Here is a 24,631-nt window from a genome sequence, read left to right as displayed (position 1 = left end):
CGTGTGTTTTTCCTAAAAATAACACTTTCTTTTATTTTCTCCATTGTTGGTGGATGTTCATCAAGCAGTTACTTTCGTTAAAGGTAGTGTTTTTACTTCTTGGCCGCGGCCTTCTTGCCACCCTTGGCCTTCTCGGCACGCAGACGCTCGCGACGATCCTTCTTCAGAACGCGGGGAGTACCGTCAGCCTTGGTGCGCTTCTTCAGTGTGTTGAAGGCGATGGTCAGCAGCTTGTTGCGCTGGCGCTTGGCATAACGCAGCTTGAAGCGGTCGAAGTCGTTCAACGAGGAGCGCTGTAAGGAAAAGGAAAGAATGCGTTAAACTTTTGGTTTATTTGATTTAAGAGTATTTCTAGCTATGTTTGTAATCAGAATAAACAAAAGTAGCTTCATATATGTGTCAGCCGGCAATTCCTATCAAGAACTTTCAACTATCATCATGTGCAGTTCAGTAAGTTAAACAGAGTTATGCAGAGAAGAAAACATAGCGTCTTATGAAATTGTCATTGTTCACATTCCAAATTGTATATTTTGTTGTGTGTGCTTATCTAAACAAAATCATATGAAATGTTTTGTTTACAACAAACATATAACACTTTACACGTGGTGGTGAATTTTCACAAAACAACATTACAGATTTCGCTGAACATTTTCTTCTCTGTATGGAAAACCCTTCCTCTACAGTTACGACTCCACCTTATTCCTTTCTTTATACATACCTTGCAGATGTTCTGTGCCTTGACGGACCAGGGGCTGACCTTCCACTGGGCCTTCAGGTCGCTCTCTGTCCAGGCCTTGCGCACGATGCGCGTGGGCGCGGTGTAGGGGAACTTGATGCGGTACTTGGTCAGATGCAGATTGTTCAATCTGTATTCCTGACGGGGCACACCAGTCAGAGGACCATCGACCAGAACCTGTTAGAGAAACCAAAGATAAGTTTTGGGCACTAAACGTTAAAGGTTAGGAGCAACAACAAATGCCATGCGTGCTTGCTTGCTTTCAGTGGGTTAAACTAGCTTCATTTATGTGTCAGTTGGCACTTCCTATCAAGAAGACAAATTATCATCATGTGCAAGAGCTCGGCATTCGGCTATTTATTGTTGCCATCGGGGGATAGAAATATATAACTTACTCTGTTTTGGTCAATGACGTCGACAATGGCCACCAGGCGCCCCTTCAGGGGACCTGCGGAGGCCTTGGCAATGCGACCAGTTTGTACGAATCTCTCGAAAGGCTGCAAGCAGAGAAATATCCATTAAAATCTTGTCATTTCAGATAATTTCAGGTGCTCCATGGCCAGCGCGTTGTGTTGGTGTCCACCACGTGAAATATTTCAAGGGTTGGTCTTTCCATTATATTTTATCGCCTCCACGCAACTTTTTCTTTTCAAACGTTCGACGCACTGACCCGCTCACTTGGGCACCAGACTTAATTCATCTCCGGCCATTTAGAACGCTTTATTTTCACATTTTTCAACCGATCCGGAGAAAACTTCGCTGATTCTTACCATGACGCTAACCGGAAAGAAAGAGAAGGAAAGAGCATTTTTGACAGCACTGCGCGAACATGGCGTTAGTGTTGCGAAAGGCAGGGTTGCATTTTGGTAAGTGTTGCTCAGCAGATTTTAGAGTGACAGTAAATTTGGACATGAAACGGAATAATTTTACAATTTGTATTCCACAGTCATACTGTAGAGCTGAAACTGGTTCGATAGTATCGGTTAATCTTAAGTATTAATTTTAATAAACGATTTACTCAAATTTGTGACAGCAATTTTGGTTAATAATTAATTTAAAAAAATAACAAAAAATTTTGTTAGTTTTCATTTTAGTGCAAAATATCTTGAAACGGAACGTATAAAATTCATTCAGATACAACTATAACATGCGGTATACTTTTATACTCTTGCTTGAGTTACCCATCTCTAACTGTCTGGCAAAGCGGCGAAAAATAAACAAAATATTGGAAATTGGATAATTGCTGGGTTTAACAAGCTAAACCCTTCCTAAAATGGTTTACATTCACTTTCCCACCAATTTAACTGAAGAGGAGCAAATGCTCCAGGCCAAGTACCAAAAACTCAAAAAGAAGGTAAACATATCACTGAGAAATTCATTGATCTTTGTATAATATAACAACTTTGAAACTTGCAGAAAAAGGCTCTGCAGGCGCACAAGGCTCCAAAGCCGGAGCCGGAGAGCTCCTTGACTCTGAAGCGTCCTACAGATGCTCGAGATGCACGCGAAGTGGCCCGAAAACTGATCAAAAGTGGTGCCATTCCCGCCATTCAGAAGCAGACTAAACAGGATCAGACCTCCTTCAAGCGGCCCAAAGGACAGGAAAGGGCCAAGCGGTCTACTTCGGAGACGAGCGTCGCCTCCTACCAACCCTTCTCCTCCACCCAGAATGACGTGGCCCAGGAGACAATTATCAGCGAGATCATCAAGGAGGAGCCTCGTCGGCAAAATCTCTACCAGCACTTTGCCACTGAACGGGATCGTGAAGAGCGTGGAATGCCCGAGAAGGTGCCGATGGACACCGCCCAGCCGGAGAAGCCACGGGCCGGAAACACGATCTTCGTGTCCGGCAACAAGGTAACTGAGGACTTCCTGAAGAAGACCTTCAACGACTACGGCACCATAGTCAATGTTTCCATGGAGATTGAAAAGAGGTAACTTAGATTACGAAAACGCTATATTTCCCTACATAATTTTAACCAATCTTTGCACTTTCTTTTAGTCGTGGCTTTGTTTCCTTCGCCAAACCGGAGTCTGCTGATCGAGCTATTGCAGAAATGCATGGCAAGAACGTGAATGGCATTAATTTGCAGGTGCAGCTGGCTAGACGTCAGCCCCAGATTGAACCCATTAACGATGCCTCCTCGTCTGCGGTCTGGTCATCCATTGGTAAGAAGTTTAAAATGAATACAATAAACATTATCTAATTTGTTATTTTATTTAGCTGCTAGCAAATCCCAAAAGGGCAGCCACAAGGATCACCGCGAGATGGTTCAATACGATGAGGACTTCTTGCTTTAAAGCGCCAATATCTTTAGAAGTTAGTTTTTAGATTTAGCTTTCAACTTTCACCTTTTCACCTTGGTAAGAAAACACAAATTTCTTTATTTTATATCATTTTGCTTTATTGAAAATACGCTTCTATATATTTATGTATATATGTTCACTTTCTGGCTAAGTACTCGCATTTCAATTTATAACGTTCAAATGAATTCAATGAAAAAGAGTGTATGTTTTGTATATTAATTCCTACATTTTTGGTCTAAATTAAACAACAATTTGTTCAACAACTGAATCTCTCGCTTTGCCTTATGTGGTAGAAAAAATGAGCAAACAAAATAAGTGTTTATTGGATTAGTGGTCCTCGCTCCTTTGGCGCATGAAACTGATAACGTCTATGTACATAGCTACATGTGTTAAGTACATAGTTAATACATGGTCGTTGCTTCTGCTGCTTTGTTGTTTTATATAGACATATCTCTATATCGTTGGTAGACAATGGTGAAAAATGTTCCCTTTATATCTTTTGGTTAGTACAAGTTAGATGTCGGTATGTGTTTGATGATGGATCATTGAACTGGGATTCTGGTTTCGATTGTTTGTTGGTTTCTTTGTGACTAGTAACACGGGCACGCCCCTCGCCCTCAAAAACGCCCCCAATGGCGCACATCTCCTAAAGTAATTTCTCGTTAGTAACATTAAGGCCTTCAAGTTTCAAGCGGACACCTGGCCGCGTTTAAATTCGTTTCTTTCACCGCCAGATTATTTTACTGGCCAGATTCGATGCTCCAAAATGCAAAACCGCCCCAAAGGATAGCAAAACCACGATGACGGGACTCCCCAAAACAGTCCCTCACGTCTGCCGGCCATGGTCGTTCCCGGGCGGATTGAAGTAGTCCCAGTGATGCGTGTGCACCTGTCGCCCGGTTAGCAAAAAGACCAGCACTCCGAACGAGATCAGGATGAAGAGGACCACCAGTGCGGACACGTTGTGTGGCACCTGCTGTGGCTCCACTGCCTGCCCGCGAACGTAGTGCGTCAGCTGGTTGATAATGTTCACCAGCTCCAGACTGCAGGCCGAGAGGAATTGTCGGCCTGCCTGGACCACCGTCTTGGGCTGATCCTCCTCGTCGTACTCCTCCAGCGGCTGAGTGGCGCTGCGAGTGCGAGAGCGTCGCGATCGCGAGCGTGGTCGCTCCACAATCTGCTCCTCAGCCTCCGAACCGGACTCCGGCTCCAAGGGCTCCTGAACATGACGACGACGACACTTGTGCGGTGCCTTTCGCTCGCTCGCCGCCGATGCGGCCTCCGCCTGCTCCGCCTCCGCGCTGCGCTGCAGGTTGTAGAAGGCCAGTGGAGCTAGGGATTGCAGATACTCCACGCTGGGATAGGCCGCCGGCGGTGGAGGCAGTGGCAGCAGACCCGCCTCGGTTTGGGTCTGCTCGTCCGAATTGGCGATTGGTGGCGACTGCTCGGTGGTCTTGCTGTGACGCGGTGGCTTGATCGGTTGCTCCTTCTCGGAGGTGGCGGGTTCACTGCTCGCCTGTCGGCTTGTCTGCGTTTCGGTGGTCAGCAACGCGGGACGCTGCTCCCGCACACGCTCCACAATGTCATCTATGAAACCCGGCGGCAGTTCGATGTTCTGCACAACCAACTGGCCAGACTTGCACTGCAGATCGTCAGCTTTAATCTGGCCGCCATGGAGCTGCGACACTTGGATTTGGCCAGCCTGCAGGGCATGCACGCGCAGTCGTTCCACCTCCAGTTCGGCCAGGTGGCTGGGAATCTGCGGTTCTGGCGGGGATTGCACCGTCTGGATGGGGGTAACTTCCCGGCTGGACTGTTCGGCAATGGTTAGAGCAGTGGCGGCGAGGGGTTCCAAGGCGGTGGTGGACCTGCGGCGTGGTGGTGGCAAGGGGGCCTCCTCCAGCACCTCCTCGTGGTCGTCGAAAGCGGGTTCGGTGGGCAAAGTGGCCACGAATTTGAGCTCAACTTCGGCCTCGGTGGGTTCGCTAGCGGTGGATTTCTGAATGGTTTCTTCGACTGCAAGGACTTCTGGCTCAGATGGGGGTTGTTCCGTATCGGATAGTGTGCGCTCCTCCTCGGAAAGAGGTTGTTCCGGTTCGGACAGCGGATGTTCGTCCTCGGATGGGTGATAGTCCACCTCGGAGGTGGCCTGTTCCTCCTCCGACTGGTGATAGTCGATCTCGGAGGCAGCCAACTCCTCCTCGGAGAAGGCCTGTTCCTGCTCCTGCTCCTTTTCCTTTTGGCGGTAGTCGGAGAGCTCCTTCTCCATGGCTTCCTGTAGCTCCTTTTCCAGAGCCTCGTCCAGTTCCTGCTCGGTCAGTTCCTTCTCGAGTTCGGCTATCTCCTCGTGATCTTCCTCCTGTTCCGAGTACTTCTCCTCCTCGTATTCGCTGTCCCTGAGAGTTCGCTCCACTTCGTCATCCTCCAAACGGCTTTCGTAGTCGCTTTCCAGCTGAGCCTGCTGCAGTTGCTCCACCGCCGCATCCAAGTCCGCGGTACTCGGAGCATAATCACTCAGGGCCACCTCACCGTGCTCATCCTCGACATCGGATTTACTCTGCACCGAGCTGTCGGAGAGCAAGCCCTCGCGACGCAGTTCCTCCTCCTCGCGCCGCAGATCATCGTCCACCAAGTCGGCCTCACTGATGGGCCGCACAATCAAGGAGGCCTGCACCGTGGCATCATCCTCGCCAGCCGTTAAGCTGGGAGTGGGCACCCGGCGCTCAATGATGACCGCCGAGGAAGGCGTCTGCGGACGACTCAGCGACTTGGAACGATCCGCCTGCGAAGATGCCCGCGATCGCTCCGACATGCTGCGCTGATTGGCATCCCGGAATCGCTGCAAGCCCTTGGCCAGCTGCTCGTCCTCGGACAGGACTCGCCCACCATCCACCACGTCCTGCTCCTGGGCCGCCTCCACACTGCGCAGCAGATCCTCAAGGGTTTTGTTACCCGTCGATCCATTGGAGCATCGCGGCTCAATGATCTTCATGTCCTCGGTGATCTCGAACTCCTCGCACACGAAGTCATCGGGCAGCGGATCCGTCTGGGTGGACACCTCCACCTCAAACTCACCCTGGTCGTAGCTATCCGCCTGGCTGGAGCTGGCCACCTGCTCGCTCTCATCGTAGCTGTCCAAGTTCTGGCTTCCCGCTCGGGTGGAGCGCTTTTCACGCGGAGGACGCGGTGGCGGCGGCAGCGGTCGGAACTTCATCTTGTTGATAACAGCACCCGACTGCAGATTGGAGCGATCCAGAGCACCCGGCTCCTCGTAGTCATCCTCCTCCTCCTTGGCCGGCTGCACCTTCTGCGACTCGTAGCTAGGAAAAGGGTTTTAAGGAGCATTAGATAACAGACTTGGGCTTGGGTTCGAAGTTCGCAACTGAGCAAAAGCCAAAGGCAAAGGCAAAAAGAGGCTGTGTTTTGTGTATAGTGGGCTGCTTTATTTTGTAGTGTGTGTGCGTGGAGTGGGGTGCGTTTCTCGGGGGGATCAGTTGATTAGTTGCCTTAGCCTAATAGCCTAGTCTAAAACTTAACAACAAAGGAACATATTAATTAAATGAAAACTTAACAAAAATGCATTCGAAACAAGTTAACGGCAACTAAAACCAAAATGTTTAACAAATCATAAGGTCAACGCCTTACTTCGACTTGATCATCTGGGGAATCTCGTCCAGGCTGGTCGCAGATCTGCGACGTGGCACCAACGGCGAGTCCTCCGTGGGTACATACTGCTGTGGCGGCGGTGGACGAGCCGGCGGTGGTGATCCCCTAGAGCCACGGATGCTGGGCAGAGTGGCAAACCGCTCGCCCGGTGACCGGGTGAACTTCTTTCGGCGGGCAGGTGGCGTCGGCTTGGGGAGCGGCTCCTTACGGACCACCGCATAGCTGGAAGCGGGCAAGAAAGCAACTCCTGGCAGATATTCGTGGGGCAGAAACTGGGCACTCCTACTTACCCATCGCTCTCCAGCATGTCGATCACGAACTTCTCGTCGCTCTTCGTGCGGGGAACCGCATCTTCGTTGTCCTCCGGCTCTGGTCGGGACTTGATCTGCCCGTCTAGGATCAGGGAGTCGGCGCCGCGAGAGGTTCGGTCATCTTCGGAACGCTGGGTACGTGCCGAACCGGCATCCGTAAATCTATCCGGCGTGGCTAGCGGTATGTGACGATATTCGTGTTCAGTGCGATAAACAATTACCTGGAAATGAATATTGGAGGATGGATAATTAATGGATGCACTAGTAATAAGATAAAATAATATAATTTATATATAATAATAAAAAAAATATATATATTATAATATAACATAATATAATAATATAAATATATAATAAATTACAATGAATGTATAATAAATAATTCAAATTTCTACTCACATCTTCGTGTGGCTGCAAAAAGGTGTTCGATACTGATCTACCACCGAAGCCATTGATGAAGGAGTCGGCGTCCTTTTCAACGGACGCCTCGTCCCTTGTGCGTTTCTTCTGGCGCCTCGGTGCCTGCGGACGCGGTTTCTGTCGCTCCAGCTCCAGTTCCTCCTGAATCATCGCCGCTGCCTTGCCGCCGAAATCGAGATTGTTGAGTGCCTGCTCCGACTCCGTGACCTGTTCCTCCCTCACCGGGGGCCGAAGGTACTCCTCGTCGTCGTCGAAATACTGGATGCTGCTCCCGCCATCCTGCGGGATGTCCTGGCTGCCCTCAATCGAGTATTTACTGCGACTGCGCGCCTTGCGAAGCGGTCGCTTCGGGGTGAATTCACTGCCGTTCTGCGACATGGAGAGATCGTCGCCGTAGTCGCTGCGCTGGAACTCCTGCGACTCGAACTCCGGCTGGTAGTTGCGATGCAAACGACGTGGCTTCGCGGGTGGCACATCATAGTCACCATACTCCGCCGGAACCTGCTCCGCGGAGTAACCCACGTGCTTCAGGGCATTCGGCATGTCGTAACCCTCGCGAATCGCCTCGCTGATGTACTGGCGCAACTGGATGTTATCCTCGGAAATGCCGCGCTTGCGCAGGAAGAACTCGTCATCGTCAATGGGCTCCATCACCACCTTTTTGCCGGAACTCGCGGTTGATTGGGCATCCTGCAGGTCGTGGAACTTGTAGAAACCAGCCTCCGCCTCCAGTTCTGCCTTCCTCAACAGCTTGTTCTTCTGTATATCCTTCTCGGTCCATCCCTCGGCATCTCTGCTGTCCTCCGAGCGCAGATCCGAATCCTGGTGCACCATTGGACGCCGTTTGAACTCCCTCGATCTCTTGCTTGAGATTTCGTGAATGGCACGATTCTCCTCGTCGAATTCAGCAAACTGCTTGCTATCGGCCACCACGCCCAGGATGTTCATCTCCTTCTGTGGCTGCGCCTCACTCGCTGTATCCTCGGTGCCCTCGAGGTCCTCCTTCATGCGGCGCTCCAGCGAGGACTCCCGGTCGAAGCTCTCCAATTCGCTGCCATAACGTCGGTAACGAGATCCCTCGCTATCATTGTAACTCACATCGGAGAACTTGTCCGCCCAACGGGATCGAACGGGTCCTGGTCCGCGATCACCTTGCGGGGAACTCGTCGAGGTCTGCGAAGGCTGAGTCTCTGTGCTGGGGATCACACTCAATCCCTCGGTGCCCAATGATGACTCCGTGACCAAGGGAGCCGGCTCCTCAACGGGCTTCTTTTTGCGGAACGCCCGTGGATAGGTACCGAAATTAAACTCAAACTTTTTCTTGGGTGTCGGCTGCGTTTGAGTGGGCGATGCAGTGGCTCCTGTGTTCTCCGGCGACTCCTCCGAAACCACATCACCCTCGTTCTCCTTGAAACTCTTGCTGCGTCGCAGCTTCAACGTGGAGAACTTTTCTGGCAACTTGAACTTGGACATGTCCGGCTTGTTGAATTTGGTGAACTCGGGTCGCTTGATTTCCTTCAACTTGGACATGTCCGGTCGCTTGATCTCGGGCATCTTGATCTTGGAGAACTCGGGCGCCTTGAAGCGTCGCCGCTCCTTGGCCTTCGCCTTGGGACTGCCCGAAACGGGTTTGGGTTTCGGCTTGGTCTGGAGGCGGGTGCGCAGTTTCCCGGCCTGCTGTCGAATGCCATCCTGCATCTTTTTGGTGCGATCCTGGGCAGTAGCCATGAAGCCCTTGCGACGGTTCTCCGGCTGCAGGGGCAGCTCCTCCAAGGCACTCGAGTCCACCTGGCTGGTGTGGATTTCGTAGTCTGTGCGAGATTCGGTGCGTGGCGTGGTGCCAGACGAGCTGAGTGCCACATCGATGTCCATGGGTTCGCTTTGGGGGCCAAGTGCTGGCGAGGATTCGTGCGCCAGCGTCACGCCAACGGGCTCGTATTCATGATCACTGTAAGATAAAAGGGGTTTAACAAGATTAGATGTGCGAGATCCAAGAGGGAAAGCTTTCAACATGGAACGTGTGGTGTAAAAGCGTTTTTGGTTAAAGCCAAGGCCTGCAGCTTGAGTGTCGAGAGGTCGGGGGGCTCGGGATTCTGAGAAGAGGTAACGATGGCTTACCGAGAGAAATAGGTCCGTTCGAGGAAGTCTCTGTGGTCTAATTGCTTTTGGGTCAGGGGCGCGTTAGACTCGAAATCCGCGAGGCGCGATTTGCGTTCGTCAAAATGGAAACTAACCGTCTTTGTCATGCGGGCCGAACCGAACAGTTGCTCCTGCGATCGGCCCAAATGGGAGTTGCGGTCGTGCGACTGGGTTCGCGGTTCCCGGAACGAGGTCTTCCTCTGCAGCCCAAAACCGCGCTGCTCCGAGGGAGCCCTCTGGTTGAGGGGTCGATAGACGTGGCTGCCACTTCCGCTTATTTGAATGGGCACCGAGATGAGTGGCCTACTTCCTCCGCCCAGTGAAATATCCCTGCTGGCCGAGTCCCTAGTGTGTCTGTAACCCGGATCCGGCATCTCGATTTCGCTGGAGTAGAGGTTCCTGTTTCCGGCCATAAAGCTACCGCCGCTCAAGCTTCCCCCACTCATGCTTCCTCCTCGCGGGAAGGCGGACACCACCACGGGCGCAAAGGCCTCGCTTATGTCCACCGATGCCTTTTCCGAGGCAGCGAAGTCCTCGCGACTGCTGTACATCGTTTGGGCATTCGGCGGAGGAGCAGGTGGCTTGGCTGGCCGGGCACAGTACTGATCCATGTCGTCCACTTTCAGGGAGAAGGTCTCAGTCACTCGCACCGCCAGCGGTTCGGCTTCCTTTCCTTTGACTGCTGCGGAGGAGGTGGTCACCACGGTCATTGCCTGTGGCTTACTGCGGGAAAATACGGAGAGCAGTTTTACAGGTGAAGGTGACTTTTCCTGCCGCTCTAGTTTTGGACTTGGTGTCCGGGATCGTTGGGGTCCAGGAGAAGGTGACTTCTGGCGGGTCTCCTTTCCGCCAAACATAGACTTAAAACGCGAGGTGTAGGAACTCTTGACCTCCGGCGAGGCATCCTGTAAGCTAATGGCAGTGGGAGTAGTTACTGTAGTGTCTATTTGCTGTGGTGTCCATTTGGTGGCCCTTTCCGGCGACAGTTGTCTCTCCGGCGTGTGCTGCCGCTTGAGGATTTGTTGGCCAGTTGAAGGTAGCGATGGTTCCGCTGGCGATGGACTAGAGGGACGACTGGAGGGCAACTGAAGAGTAGCCATCACTGGCGGAGATTTCGGTCTCCTTGGCGTTGGTCTCGGACTTCGGCTGCGGTGCTCCGCTGCTTTTTCCTCCTCTTCCCGCACCAGTTGGTCTATATCCACCACTGGTATGTCATGGACAATCTCGATCTTGGTCAATTCACCCACTTTTGGTGGAGCTGCACTGATATCTCCACCAATCGAGGGCGGTCGTCGTGTCTCCGCTTGAATGTTATCCCGGATACGCACAATGCTGTGCTCCTGGGCAATCTGCTCCAGCTCTCTTACAGTCTCGGCCAAAGGATCAATCGGAGTAACCGTAGGCTGATAGGGACTTTGGAACTGCTGGAAATCGGACTCCGTAAGGAAGGAAGGACGCACTGCATCGCCACCAAAGCGGGACACATCAATAGGTCTATTCTGGGGCAACGGATCCCCAGGGAACTGGTTCTCCTTGTTGGCCTCACTGGGACGCATGTAATCCGGTGACAGCGGTGGCTTGGCAATCCGGAAGTCTTGCGAAGGAGCTGGCGAAGCTTGGTGGGAGGGAAACAGAGGTGGTTGGTCCATTAATCCCGGAGTGGCGGTGGCCGGTATCAGATTGAGTTGCGGTGGCTGCATCGATCCCGGGACTATGCTGGCCTGGAAGAGATCGGCATTGGATGCCCGGCGACTGGTGCTGGCCGAGCGACGTCCTCCGGTTGGCATGGCACTGGGTATATTGATGTCCGCACAGTACAGATCGGTTTTTGAGTTCCCGGCCGAGATGCGACGCAGTGAAGGACCACTTCGCATGGACAGGGTGTCCGGAAAGCGGCCCATGCTGCCCGAGGATAAGCCACCCATGGAAAGCTGACGCCTTCTACCAGATAGGAAGGTTCCTCCTCCCACTCCGTGATGGGGGAACTGTTCCGGTTCCGTGGCATCCGAGATGCTGCGCACCACCAATCCCCGCGAGCGTGCCGTCTGCTCCAGCTCCGGATAGCGTTCCATGAAGCTTAGGTCCACGGAGGGCGCCACATCCGCGTGGCTGACCACCTCGAAGCTGTGCGTTGAGAGGTCATCTCGCATTAGATTGAGATGACCGGGATGCGGTGGGTACTGCTCCTCGGCGTGGCCACTCAATCGCGAGCCAGGACGCGAATCCACCGGGTTCACTCGCTCCGGCAACAGGGATTCGCACATGAAGTACTGGCAGGCACAGCGGACGTCCAAGGAGGCTCCACTGGCGCTCTCTTGGCGGGACACAAAGTGACGCTTCTCCGCGGGAAGAGCGCCCACGGAGGCCGATCGTCGGGAGTTCAACATGGCCACCAAGTACCTATTACTCGTTCACTTTTCCCCGGATGACAGTTTCGCCTCCTCCTCCTGCTCTTCGAATCCTCTCTCGCCAATTTCAGTGCTTTTGTTCGTTTTCGTTGTGTGGTCGTTGTCGTTGTCGGTGGCTATTTTTAATCACCACCAGAGCAGACATTGAATTTATTTTCTGCCCCGAATTCGAAATTCTTTTGCGGGGCCCCAAGAATTTTGCTCTGGGTGTTGCAATCGCTTTTCAAATGGTTATTTAACTTGGGGCTGTTATTAATCGTTTATCGATAACGGGTTTTGGAATCACGATATAGTGTTGTCTTTGTCGCTCGCACTTAAGTTGGTGTTGGTGATCCCGTTATTGTATGCGTGCTTGATTGTACGTGCGCGAACGCGTCTACATCGTTGCGATTTTCGGCCAGGACTGAGGAAATTTGGGAGAGCTTTTTTCGCGACACAAATTTTCAACCGAATTTCTCGTTCGAAAAGATGAAAATGTTTTTCTTTAAAATTAGCAAAGAAAAACACACATAAACATACGCGATGCGGATTAGTCGTCTCTTGGTGTGAGTGTGGCGACAAAACTACTTGTATGCTTCATAATTGTGATCGTGGTGAATTTTTTCTCTGTGAATAGGGTGGGGGGTGGTAGTGTGGTGGGGGAGGATATAAGGCAGATGAACAAGGAGGAGTAACAATTAGTCGCTCAGCCTGCACTTTATCGTTCTATTTTTGGGGGTCTTTTGGCCTGCCTGCCGGAAATCTTGTTGTCATTCGTCGACCTTTAGAACGCTAAATATATGTTATACTCTACATTTTGCCGTTTGATGTTCGCCTCTTCGATTCTGGGTTGTCCATGTACATATGTAATTACTTGTTGGAATTCGTCATCAGGAAGCGAACGTGACGTGACCTTTGGAAGTATTTTTTAAATGATCGTAGTGTAAAAAGAGTCCTGTTTAATCCACCCCTCTAAACCCCCACCACAAGCCTCCCAAATCCCCACACGTTTTCACACAAATATATGTACCTCTTTATTTAACCAACACCAATGGAGAAGTGAAGGGACGCACACATTTTTGTACAGTAGGTAGGATACAGTAAATATCAGTGAACAAAACGTTAAAGCTTTAAGAATTTTAAACAGAAATCAAAGCTGAGTATAGTTTTATATACAAAAATATTCGAATAAAATAATTCCCAGAAATAAATATTTGAATGTTTAAAATTTATCTTTTAAGTCTCTAAATTTATTTTAATCTTCTGCCTATATATGTAGCTATCCTACATAATACGTCCTCTTAAATAATAAATATGTTCGTTAATTTAAACCTTCTTTTCTATTTAAACATAGAAGATGGCAAATTTACTTTACATTTCATTAATTTAAACATTTCACCTGAGATGTTTTGACCAAGTCAAAATGTATCTAAAATGCTCAAGTAATAACCCAAACTCTCAATAATAATACCAAGAATACCGATATTCACTGTACCCCCTGTAGGGTCTTACCTTAGGTCTAAATCATTTAAGGCCACCTTTCGCCCTGAGCCCGCTACCAAAATTTGTTGGTGGCCCCGGCGCTGCAGCAGCAGCAGAGCGTCCAGGATGCGGAACGCTTCACCCGGAGGCGCCATGTGTTGGCGGTGTTCGTGTGTCGGGTTTTGGGTGTGCCATGGGTATCTGTGGTGTCGTGGGTTTCGGTGGTGTAGTGGTAGTCTTTGTACCGCGGTGCACGGTGGTGCTTGGTGAGCCGGCGGCGCCTTCTGCCCCCGCCGGTGGCTCCACCTCCAGCTCCAGTCGGCAACAGGGTTAGTAACAATTTCATGAGCAAGTCAAATAGGTTAGAGCCTCTGCAAGATGGTTAGAGCAACAGCAGTCGGTTTGCAATTGTGCTGAGTGTTAGTGTCAAGCCGGGAAAAGTAGTGTTCTCTTTTTTTGGGGGGTAACAACTGGAGGTTTACTTCCTCACCCACTTACCTCTCGTTCTTCCACTTGTTCGCATTGGTGGCCGCCTCCAGGACGTCCTCGGGCAGCTCAACATCCTCGCGATGCGGTTCCGCTTCGTCCTCGACGTGCGAGAAGGTCACCTTTTTGTCCGAGGGTGCTGGTGAAGGCTCTTTCTTGAGGGAAGGACGCAGATCGGCACTCAGTTCCATGGGTTCGTCACTCTCCTCGGCGACGGGTGAAAGTTGCGCCAGTCGGGCACGTTCCTCGTCCGAGGAGGTGGAGTCGATGGAAGAAATGGGGGCGAGCAGAGCACCTGGCTTGCCGGCGGTCACCTGCTCCTCCTCACTGCTGCCCATTCGATCCAGGGGCACTGCTTTAGCAGCCTCAATTTCATCGATGGCCAGATTGTCCTGACGTGTTAGAGATTTCTTTAGAGATTCCAGCTCCAGGATGGGCTGACCCACTTCTGCTTGAGCTGCAGCCTGACCAATCTCCTCGTAGACATGTTCCCTACGAATGCGTGGAGTTTTCTTGGGCGGGTCCTCTTCAGATTCTTTTTCTGGTTCTTGTTCCTCCTTGCCTTCCAGTTTTTCCTCTGCGGGCTCGGAGATTTCCAGCTTGGGAGTCTCCGTCTCAGTTTGGGTCACCGGTAGCTCAATGATCTCCTCGGGTTCCGGCACCCTACCACTCCCACTGGGCTGATCCTCCAGCAGTTCCTCCTTGGTTCGCTTACGGCAGGGAGATTCATCGTATTCCACTAGCTCTAAGATTTCATCTGAGTCCTGCTTTTCGATGAAGTGGGGAATCTCACCGCGATCCGATTTGGGCGAGGCCTTCAGCTTCATGATCTTCTGCTGCTCCCCCAGGACAATCTTCTCCTCCTTTTTCAGGGTGATCCTCTTGATATTCAACCGCTTCTTTTGGCGCTCGGCCAAGCTCTTGAGCTTCTTCATGATATCGAATCCCTGCTTGGGTTTGCTGGTCTTCGAAGGCTTCTCGGTGTTGGGAATCAGGGATCCCGGTGGCGGAGCAAGCTCGTGAACACTACTTTGGCGACTGGGATTCGCCGAGTTGCCGGGCAGTGACTGGGCGTCCTCGTGGGTGCGACCACTTCGTCTGCGTCGGATGAGGTCACGGATGTGGGCCAAGCGATTGGTCTTCCTTGGTCGCGCGTGACCTCCAACCGCCAGAACGGAATCGGAGACGCAGGAGATGCACTCGCTCAGGGCGTCCTCGTTGTGCTGCTCCCTTTCGGACTCGGTCTCCGAATCGGAGGACTCCTCGCTGCTGTCGTCAGTGGTGGTGGCAACCGCCTCGTCCTCGGATAGATCCTGAATGTAGCGCTCGGTTTCCTTTACCAAAACCTGCTCGTCGTAGCGCACTTTCTTCAGGGATTTGGGAGATTCGGATTTGAAGCGCAGTTCCTGAGATTTCCGCAGGAGCAGAACAATCTCCGGCTCTTCGTCGGGTCCCAATGGGCGTTTGTACAGGTGAGTCCAGGGATAGCCACCCTGTAGGAAGAATATAAGAAAGGAAATCATGAGAAATTTGCTGCATTTGAACAGGATAACGTCACAGAGTAAATAAAAATATATGTATAATATAAGAAAATGTGCTTTTCACATGTCTCATTATCTCAAAATCTTGGCAATAAATCGCAAAACAATAAAAGCACAACATACATTTTTGCCACTTTCGAAATTGGATTATTTAATTGTTTGGTTGTGTACTTTTCATTTAGAAAAACAAAAACGAAAAGTGTTTTGAAACCCCAATTTTATAATTGCTTATGCCTATTTTTCTAAAAAAAAATGTCTATGAGTAATGCTAGCAATGTTTTACTTGAAATGAAAACAAGAAATACATTTTATACTAAACTGAATAGACAAGTGAACCGTTGCCCCAAAAGGTACAATCGAAGCAAAATATGTATAAATGATATAATTTTATGTAAATAAATATACATAAATATTATATACTAAAGGGGAACCTAAGTTTTGTACCAAATCATATTTAGAGAAATGTAAACAATCGACTTACCCTTTCCTTGGCTCGTTTCAGGTCCTCCCAGCGATATGTTTGCAGAGGCACTGGTGGCTTCTCCTGGCTGCTGTGCAGGAGGTACTTCTTCAGGGACTGGTAGTACTCCCTCTTGCAGTCCGCCGACAGTTTCTGGGCATCTGTCTCCCCAGATGCTCCTCCAGTTTGCTGGCGATTCTGTTCGATCTGTGGCAGTGAGTCGATGAACTCCTTGCGTTCCTGCTCTTCGGCTTCGGTTTTTGGAGTGGGCACCTCCACGAGCTTCAGTTCGTTGGGAGCGGCAACAATTGGCTTGGCGGCGTGATCCTCCTCCTTCGTCGGCAGTTCTAGGACAATATCCGCCTGGGGTTTGTTCTTCAGAATGCCGGTCAGCTCATTCAGCTGCACCTCCACCTGTTGGCTGAGCAAATTGAGCTCCTCGCGATCGCGCTGGATCTGATCCTTGTGCACCCGCTGCGCCTCGTCTACATCCCGGCTGAGTGCCTGGATCAGCTCCTGTTCGATCTCGTCCACCAATTGCTCGGCGGTGCGACGCACTTCCTCCGACGGAGTGGCCGTCTCGTCAACCTCGGCGATTTGATGAGCTGGCGGTGAAGTTTCCACGGGCTTCTTGATCTGGGCCCCAGCTGGTTCAACCTCGATCACGGGCTCTGAGTCATCGGTGCCAGCCTTTGAGGTGCCCTGTTGCAGTTCCTGCTCGAAGGGGGTCAACTCCCGAATGCCCACGCCACTGGCGATGTCGGCAATGCTCTCGATGAGATGCGACTCGAAGTCGAGTAAGTGAGAGCCTCCTGGAGTAGTGGGTTCGAAGGGGGACTTTTCCGGCTCGACGTTGTTGTTATCGAGGGCTAACTTTAGGGCGGCTGCTTTCGCCTGTTTATCCTCTAGCTGAGAATCGCTGGCGATGCCATTGATCAGGAGTATGGTCGGCTGCTCAGTGGGGCTACTTCCAGCGCCAGGTAGCGACACTATAAGAAAGGGGAGGACCAGCAGAATTTTTTTAATATATGAGTAAATGAGGTGTTTACACTCTGCCAGCAACAGGTGCTAAAAATAAGCGCAAACGATGGACACTCGACGAGACATAATTACATAAGTCGCAAATGAGAGACAACACAGTACGCCAGTGAACAGATAAACATTCTCCCCAATATTCTCAGTTTCGATATCGAAAGCTGCAATTACGAAATACGAAAAAGTGTAATGCGAAATACTTGGTTCCTTTACCACAATTGATCAACTGGCAGAACCAAATTCCTGCCTGATTCCTGTTCGTTATTCGTTTGGTTTTTTTTCGTCGTTTTCGGTTGCCTTTTATTTTCGAAAATAAAATTCAATCGAATGGATATGGTTTTGGTTCGTGGTATTTGCTCACAATATCTCGGATATCAGCGCAATTCGCGGGTACACGAGCCGTGCATTGAAATTGTCCGGGGCCAACTGGCCCGTCCAAACGGATTTTTCGCAAACCAAAGCCCCCCGAAAAACAAAACCGTTGTCGAGAGACTAATTTTCCTTCGCTTTGCGCTCAACTGTTTTGTGTTGCTTTCAAAATACTTATACTGTATACTTATGCTTAACAAATTTTTACTATTCCTCGCTCGCGTTCTCTCGTGGTTTCAGACTTTTTGTTTTAGTTTTTGTTTGGTTCGCCTTCGAGAAATAGTTGCACACACAACCAGTCGTAAACAATTTGCAGTTTTTACACACATATTATCGTTAATTTAGCACACCGCGGATAAACAAGAGCACCTAGAGAAACCAACCGACTCACCAAATCAAAATGAAAAAAAACCAAAAACGAAAAAAACCTACAAAAACCAAAAGTAAATTTCGTTTTACATTCATGAGCCCAATTCTCGGTGTGTTTTTACATTCAACAATTATTGTTTGCTTATCGTTGCTGTGTAGACACACATGTGTGTGTCTCTAGTTCATATTAGTATGTTTTGGGGTCTAACGTAATCACATCAAAATTACAAGCCCACGGAACTTAATTGTTTGTACAAAACAGAAATTCGCCTTCCGTTACGCCTTTCTCGTTGTTTTTGTGGGTAATTGAGAAGCTATATAGCGTTGGAGGAGCTGAGTTATGCCAAAAATCCAATACAACCTAATGCGAATCTCATTCATTATAATGCAATTTGCTGTATCATGACAAATCGCTTTAATCATTTCCCATATGGGGTTAAATGAGGTAAGAAACTTGGCGCTTGAAAATGTTTTCCTTTCGAGTCTGACATCATGGCAAAAATTATACAGATTAAAGATGCTAAGGTTTAAATAGGTAATTTCAGAAAATGTATGCAAACCAAACCTAAACTGTAGAATTGTAGATAAAAAGTATGTTCATAGTTTAATAGTATTACTGATGTTACAACAAAAAAAATATTACCTACAAAAAAAAATTACTTTTAATGATGACTAAAGGTCAGCCTTTTTCTTATCATGTTTTTTAAACATTAAAATACCTATTTTGAATAATACTTGAGTGGAAAAAGTTTTTCAAATAACCCTTTTACATCTGTAAGTTATACAAAAAGTTTAATAATACTTTAAATCTTGTTCTTATATCACTTCTCACTTTGTACTTGTTGATTTATCACCTTTAGACTTTCCTACCCCAAACAATTCCTAGATCACAATACCTGAGTAAACCTTTTGATATGGTGAGATTCAATCATCCAAACTGAGTTCCCTTGTAGCGCGATGCATATTTGTTTTCCTCTTGTTCAAACATCCACGTGTGGATGGATTTACCATAACAATTCGAGCGTAACTGCCTTGGCTCGACTTGCTTCACATGGAGAGCCGCTGTTCGCAGTTGAGTGAGTTCGGTTCGAGGCTTTTCCTCAAAATCAACTTTTTATACACAAATGAACATTGACAACTGCCTGCGGGAGCATTCGCCTTCTCCTCCCCGTCGGCCTTCTATGGAAATCAATCCGAATCCGAATCCGAATCATGGACAAGTTCATGAACACTGTCGCCGCTGAACTTTACACAAATTTCCGAGCAGGCGGATAAAGAGTTGGGGAATTTCGGCGGGAGAGTCGAAGTGCAGAACCCAGCGCTGTCTAACGCGGCGTATACGTAATGCGCGTGTGGACACATTAACTCTAAAAATAGTCGAACCCAGGAACCATTACCTTGTGGCCATTACACTTTTGTCAATTTATTACCGAACTCTGAACCTCCGAATTGCGTAACATGCAAATCAATTAAATGTTTGCCGGCTCACTCACTCACCATAATTGCCAGCGACACTGAGGAAAACATAAACCATAGTCGTAGGAACTTTGAGTTAGTATCATTGGTAGTTAAGTTAATTTGTTTTTAAAAAAAAATTAAAATTAGGGTAAAAAAAAAACCGAAAAGAAAAGAGTAGCAAGTATTTCTGGGCGTCGCTTGAGCCTCACATGTTCGACGTCTAATCGCGTTTTGAATACTAGCAAGTAAAAAAACCAACGCTGAAAACAAAACTAGCAAAAAGTTGCGGCAGCGCCGTCGACAGCGAACTTGTCGCTGACGTTGAAGCTTTGACGTTGCTCTCGAATCGCTAAACGTGAAATGCTGATTGAAAGGCGAGAGAAGAGACCGGGGTACACCCCTTTCCCCTTTCCTGCTGCTCCTCCTCCACCTCCTCCTCCTCCTCCATGGGATCCACATCCACCAGCGTGTTGCACTTTCGCCACTGGTTGCATGCGACGCTGGCGACGTCAAATGCCCAAGGTCGCCAACACGACCGGGCGCTCTCCACTATATTTAGAATCATTTAAGCGTAACGCACTCAAGGGCCGACAGGGCATGCCATCTTATTAATGAGTGGCTATCTTATAGGTCCTATAGACGGAGCACTTGCCAAATCAATTTATTAATTAACCATGCACTCTTTTGTGTGTTGCGAAATTTATCTGTTCTTCCACGATAGTTGTATAACCTATTAATGATTTTAAAAAACAATTCTCTATAATTCCAGAAAAATTAATTTTTATTTTAATCTTTTAGATGAAAAAGGAATTACGGATAAACCAAAACTTGGAAAATTATTGCTCTCTTTTCAGAAACTTTTAAACAGATTAATTTGTATTGCAAAAATATTAATTTATGAAAATATTAAATTTATGGAAAATATTACAATTTTTTATTATTTCCAACAAAAAATACAAATATTTATTGTATTTATTGTATTTATATAATATTGAAATAAACATAAAGATGAATGTATTAATCCTTTTATTACATATTTAGGAAATGAAAAATTATTTTACTTGAAATAGCATCTGAGATCAAAAAGAAGAAGAGATTCCATTAGCATTCTCTTGGAAGAAATGTCTGGCAACTGCTGAGAATATTCTAATGAATGAGCGAAAACTTATAGAAACTGGCACACGTTGCGTATGCGTTATGCCGATTCAGGTCGCCGTCCCGGCTAAATTTTTTGTGTTTTGTTTGCTCGGCCAATTTTGGCTTGCTGTGAAAATAAATGCTGGTGACACAATTGTAGAATTCCGAGTTCATTGCACGACTTAATTATTACAAAGCGATGCAAATCGGTCGAACTCATAAACGGAAATTGCCTGGGCTAATTGATTTCCACACTTTGTTGGCCCCCAGCGATTTTTCCATATTTTTATTGCACTTTAATGCCCCGGCCAACGGCCCACGCAGAAGCTTTCGGTTTCTGACCTTGACTGGTCAGATATTGAATTATTAATGTACCCATAAATATAGTTCAGGGAGAACTCTGGTATATACATACATTTTGGCTTTCCTTCATATTGACGATTAGTTCCAAAACTGAAATAAAAATAAACCGACGGCGGACGACAACAAAACGAAGACGACGTCGACGAAACCAAACCAAACGAAACGAAAGCGACAGAGCAGAAATCCAATCAAATCAGACGGTCACAGAATATAACGTATACGTATGGTTGGCCCACATGACAGACGGGTTGAAGAAATCACGGCACAAACTATGTACTTTACTTAGAGGCAAAAGTTAAGGAACTTTTGCCACAACGCAAACACGAGCGCCACTCATAAATAATGAAAGTACGGAACAGAATGAGTGGCCACGAAAAGTGAGTACGAATCCCGATGAGCCTCGAATCACATAGAACCGATGAAAATGAGATGCAGACTCCCGAGACAATGTAAACAATAATGGTAAACACGCAGTTTGGGCAACATGTTGCCAGAGAAGCTCGCTTGATCTCTTTGTGAATGAAAATGTCGGAACATCACAAGACCACAGACTCATGGGAAAATGGGGGAAAAAGGGGAAATCTTTTACCAATCACGGGTGCCATACAGGTCAGGAATCGGGTCAGTGCTGTGCCCGTGCTGGGAATTACTCTATTTGTTGGGGGACTCTCTGCTGAAAGGCCTGCAATTAGGTCAAAGTTTGTTTTAGAATCCGATGTTAGTTCGCCGGTCATGTGATGGGATGCGACTTGCTGCTAATTGGAAATCAATCAAACTACCATTAGCCCGCCTTCTTTCTTCGCTGACTCCTCCAACTGATCGAAAAAGACCAGTTCCTCTGCCAATTACCAGCAATTTTCACCTACTCTGAATCATCGGTTTGTTTGCCATGCTAATCAATGAGCGAAATGTTCCGTGCATTATGGTTATGTGAAGTTTTTACGGGCGTTTTGGGTTGAACATTTTAGCACATTTCGCTTAACAGCGTTTCTCGTTTCTTCACTACATGATTTATCAATAAATTATAAAAAAGTAGCTGTAGTATCAAGTTGAAGGGGTAAGAGCTTATTGATTTACGATTCTAATATACTAATCATAAATGTGCCTGCTAAGAATAGCAGCTGACTTAATAATTGACTGATGTCTAGAGCCGTAATGAAATATAAATGCAGGAACCCGCGGTCAAGATAAACTATACTATTTAGTAGGTTGTAAACCTATTTTTAGACAGAAATGCAAACCCCTCATTACAGCTGATATTTAATAGGGCTTTATTACAAAATATTAAATAAACTCTTTAATGCAATTTGAATTGGATGGGTTAGGGAGTTTCCCCAATAAACTTAAAGGCCAAAGGTGTTTGCGTCATAAATAACTACGCAGCATTATGCAACAAATCTCTTAATTATCAGTAAGGCTGGTAAAAAGATAAAGTCGGCACCTCAATTGTTTCCGAAACGCCGATAAGATAGCAAAGCCATATGTTTAGGGCCCCCATCATATGACCCATATGACGTTTTGGGAGCGGTCTACGTGCTCTGATCCCAGTGTGCAGTGTCCAGTGCAGGGAACTTGAACTTGGCCTCTTAGCTGCCTTAATTGCCTTTTATAAACTCCCGTCAAGTGGCAATCAGAGTACTGCAATTTCGGGAGATAACAACTCTTTTGTTGGGCCGTCTGGGAACGGGAATACGAACGGGGTTTTGTTGGCTCTCATTGTTTGGCAACCAGCTCGAAGTCTGTTGCGCTTGTTTTTCACTTTCGTCCGAAATGAAACTGGTCAGAATAGCGGAAAAGTGTTCGTAGATCACGTTCAGTCTCCGGCTAATTTTAATCATGATCGATGCAACGGCTAGCGGTACTTAACAAAAACCCTAGAAATGTTGGTTGGAGTGGCGTATAACCGGTTTTTCAATTCACACAGATCCACGCCCATTGTGCTTAGCAAACAGAAGATGCGGCTAACTCGGAGCCATTTGATGGGCCTCAGTTCGTGTGGTCTGTTTATCTAAATGCCAAGCAACTCACAAGATTCCGAAATCCATAAGTAAACTTGTGGGAAAACTCAGTTTTCTCAATGCAGAATTTCATATGCTCTTGCCAAGGTCAAGAGTGACTAAGAATGGAACTAAAATAAAAATGCTTTAGGTTTTGAAATAGCAGAACTATTCAAAAGTTTCAATGCTTAATTAAAAGTGTTCTTTAGCTTTCAGAAAAAAACAAGGTCGTATTCTAGCTGTCTGGTGTGATTTAAAAACATAAAAGAAAACTTTTAATATGTTGTTATAATTCCGCTTTGTTGCCATGGACCAGTAATAAATTAAATAGGTTTCGTAAGAACAACTTAATAAATTATTTAAAAATTGTTTTCCCATTTAAAAATTATTATTTACTTAATGAACCACAATTGGGGTTAACCAAAATTTAACAAAGCTTAAACACGGGTATAGTTAAATCAATTAAAATCTTATCATACGCAAATTTTGTAATTTTCCAAGTGATTTAAAGTCTTTAAGCAAATTCGGTTAATCAAGCATTAAATTGGTAACCCCAAGTTCACTTATTTACCGGCGTTCTGCATTTAAAATTGATCTACTCTGAGCTTTAGTACACCCCAATGACCAGACAATTGTGTGATATTAGTGGGACATTGCATTTGATTGCCGATTTCCGTTGGAATGGCTTTTGGGTCTGGGAACTTTGGAGTCGGCTTGTGGCTGGGCGAACGAGGGTATAATTGGGCGACTGCGGCGCCAAAACAGAGAACTTGTCATAGTTTTTGGCTGCCGTTCAACTTGGCAGGCAAGTCATAAGTAATGTTCGCAGTCCCCAGCACATGTGCATATGTAGTTCGCCCCCTACAACTTGTTCTATATTCGTCCAACGAATTGTCATTACAGGCGATGCGACACACCGCCCACGCGGCGTATGCGTAATGCGCGGCTAATTTGTGGGGCAATCGCAGAATGTGGATGCAGCAGCCAGCTGCAAGCAGCTTGCTAAAAAAAGCTGGCCAGCTGACCTCAGTTGGACATGATGGGCCTACCTTCGTCCCAAGGATGATGTTGCTGCTGCTGCTGCTGTTGCGGGTGAGGATTCTCATCCTGAGCTGGCCGCGATTTGCGTCCTTTTTTCGAGCGTTTCGACTCCATTTTGTGGCTGCTGCTGGCTGAGATTTACTTTTTGGCTACAAGACACGCGCGTAAATAGAATAAGATATATTTATTTTTGTGTGTGCGTTTTCCTTTTATTTTTTATGTGCTCTCGTGGTTTATCTTCAGTGACGCACACACAAGTGACATTTGGCAAACACACACAGTCCCGCGTCTTTTTTCGAACTTTGCGTATTTTTTGTCGCTTCGATTACTTGGCGCGTCCATAGATATACTCGCATATATACATATATATCTCTTTCTGCCGTGAATATATTTTAGATTTAAAAATTTCTCGAGTTATTTATAATGCGGTGATTTAATTTAACACACACTCGGCCACTTTTCATATTCCATACTTGCCAAAAAATCACGAGAAATGGCGACAACACTCTTTTCCTCACTCAGTGTGATATTCCAAAAAAATTAATTATGAAATTAAATTGAATGGGCATTACGTGACAGCGCGACGTTTTTGTCTAACTCTAACGATTACAATGGATAACGATGAGTTTTCCTGCTAACTGCCGCCGCTGGACTGCCGAACCGCTGGGCATTTGGGAAACCGCTGGCCGGTTGGCTCGTTTATTACTGGTCGGGTTAGTATGGTATCTATATGTGCCGGTTTATGTGTTCGAGAACTGAGCGAGAAGTTGGGTGAAAAGTGAATGAAAATCGCGCACGGAGTCCGCTGATCCGTCCATGCGTCGTCGTTGTGGTTGTTATTATTATTATATTTCTAGTTTTTTATATTTTTTTTCGATGTGTCGTCGATCGTGGATCGTTTGCCGTGCCGTTCCGCGCGCGACTAAT

General features: G+C 47.5%; 3 protein-coding genes across 13 annotated transcripts; 1 reads left to right on the top strand and 2 right to left on the bottom strand.

Annotated features, from left to right (window-relative positions):
- Positions 1–2: 2 nt before the first annotated feature.
- LOC108088942 (60S ribosomal protein L14) lies at positions 3–1,921 on the bottom strand. The gene is made up of 5 exons (XM_017186965.2): positions 1,918–1,921; positions 1,407–1,426; positions 1,132–1,233; positions 719–913; positions 3–293 (listed from the first exon to the last, which is right to left on the bottom strand). Exons 1-5 carry the CDS (start codon positions 1,919–1,921, stop codon positions 93–95), a joined length of 522 nt encoding a protein of 173 aa, XP_017042454.1. The 3' UTR covers positions 3–92.
- LOC108088976 (negative elongation factor E) lies at positions 1,902–3,311 on the top strand. Its single transcript, XM_017187018.1, has 4 exons — positions 1,902–2,090; positions 2,153–2,670; positions 2,739–2,905; positions 2,961–3,311. The coding sequence occupies exons 1-4, from the start codon at positions 2,010–2,012 to the stop codon at positions 3,035–3,037; spliced, it is 843 nt and encodes a 280-aa protein (XP_017042507.1). The 5' UTR covers positions 1,902–2,009; the 3' UTR covers positions 3,038–3,311.
- On the bottom strand, positions 3,120–24,631 carry LOC108088973 (neurofilament heavy polypeptide). Of its 11 annotated transcripts, none has more exons than XM_017187006.2 (9): positions 24,178–24,631; positions 23,713–23,853; positions 21,256–21,348; positions 15,957–16,924; positions 13,947–15,427; positions 7,420–9,388; positions 7,000–7,241; positions 6,689–6,931; positions 3,120–6,363 (listed from the first exon to the last, which is right to left on the bottom strand). In XM_017187006.2, exons 2-9 carry the CDS (start codon positions 23,816–23,818, stop codon positions 3,870–3,872), a joined length of 7,596 nt encoding a protein of 2,531 aa, XP_017042495.1. In that variant the 5' UTR covers positions 23,819–23,853; positions 24,178–24,631; the 3' UTR covers positions 3,120–3,869. The 11 variants fall into 11 exon arrangements, with proteins under 11 accessions (XP_017042495.1, XP_017042497.1, XP_017042498.1 ...); XM_017187008.2 differs by having other exon boundaries at positions 24,182–24,631; XM_017187009.2 differs by having other exon boundaries at positions 24,277–24,631.

The sequence above is a fragment of the Drosophila ficusphila genome, unplaced genomic scaffold, assembly GCF_018152265.1.
Source record: "Drosophila ficusphila isolate 14025-0441.05 unplaced genomic scaffold, ASM1815226v1 contig_106, whole genome shotgun sequence".
NCBI classification, from domain to species: domain Eukaryota; kingdom Metazoa; phylum Arthropoda; class Insecta; order Diptera; family Drosophilidae; genus Drosophila; species Drosophila ficusphila.
This window is presented reverse-complemented; position numbering and strand designations above follow the sequence as displayed.

Bases quoted from the DNA above. Each gene is read 5' to 3' on its own strand.
- LOC108088942 (XM_017186965.2), bottom strand. The intron at 914-1,131 runs GTAAGTTATATA...TTTCTCTAACAG, and splicing joins ACGTCATTGACCAAAACAGA to GTTCTGGTCGATGGTCCTCT. The intron at 294-718 runs GTATGTATAAAG...TTTTCCTTACAG, and splicing joins AGGCACAGAACATCTGCAAG to CGCTCCTCGTTGAACGACTT.
- LOC108088976 (XM_017187018.1), top strand. From the start codon at position 2,010: ATGGTTTACATTCACTTTCCCACCAATTTAACTGAAGAGGAGCAAATG. The intron at 2,671-2,738 runs GTAACTTAGATT...ACTTTCTTTTAG, and splicing joins TCCATGGAGATTGAAAAGAG to TCGTGGCTTTGTTTCCTTCG. The intron at 2,906-2,960 runs GTAAGAAGTTTA...TATTTTATTTAG, and splicing joins TGCGGTCTGGTCATCCATTG to CTGCTAGCAAATCCCAAAAG.
- LOC108088973 (XM_017187005.2), bottom strand. From the start codon at position 23,818: ATGGAGTCGAAACGCTCGAAAAAAGGACGCAAATCGCGGCCAGCTCAG. The intron at 21,349-23,712 runs GTAGGCCCATCA...ACCTAATTGCAG, and splicing joins ACATCATCCTTGGGACGAAG to GCCTTTCAGCAGAGAGTCCC. The intron at 15,428-15,956 runs GTAAGTCGATTG...TTCTTCCTACAG, and splicing joins TGAAACGAGCCAAGGAAAGG to GGTGGCTATCCCTGGACTCA.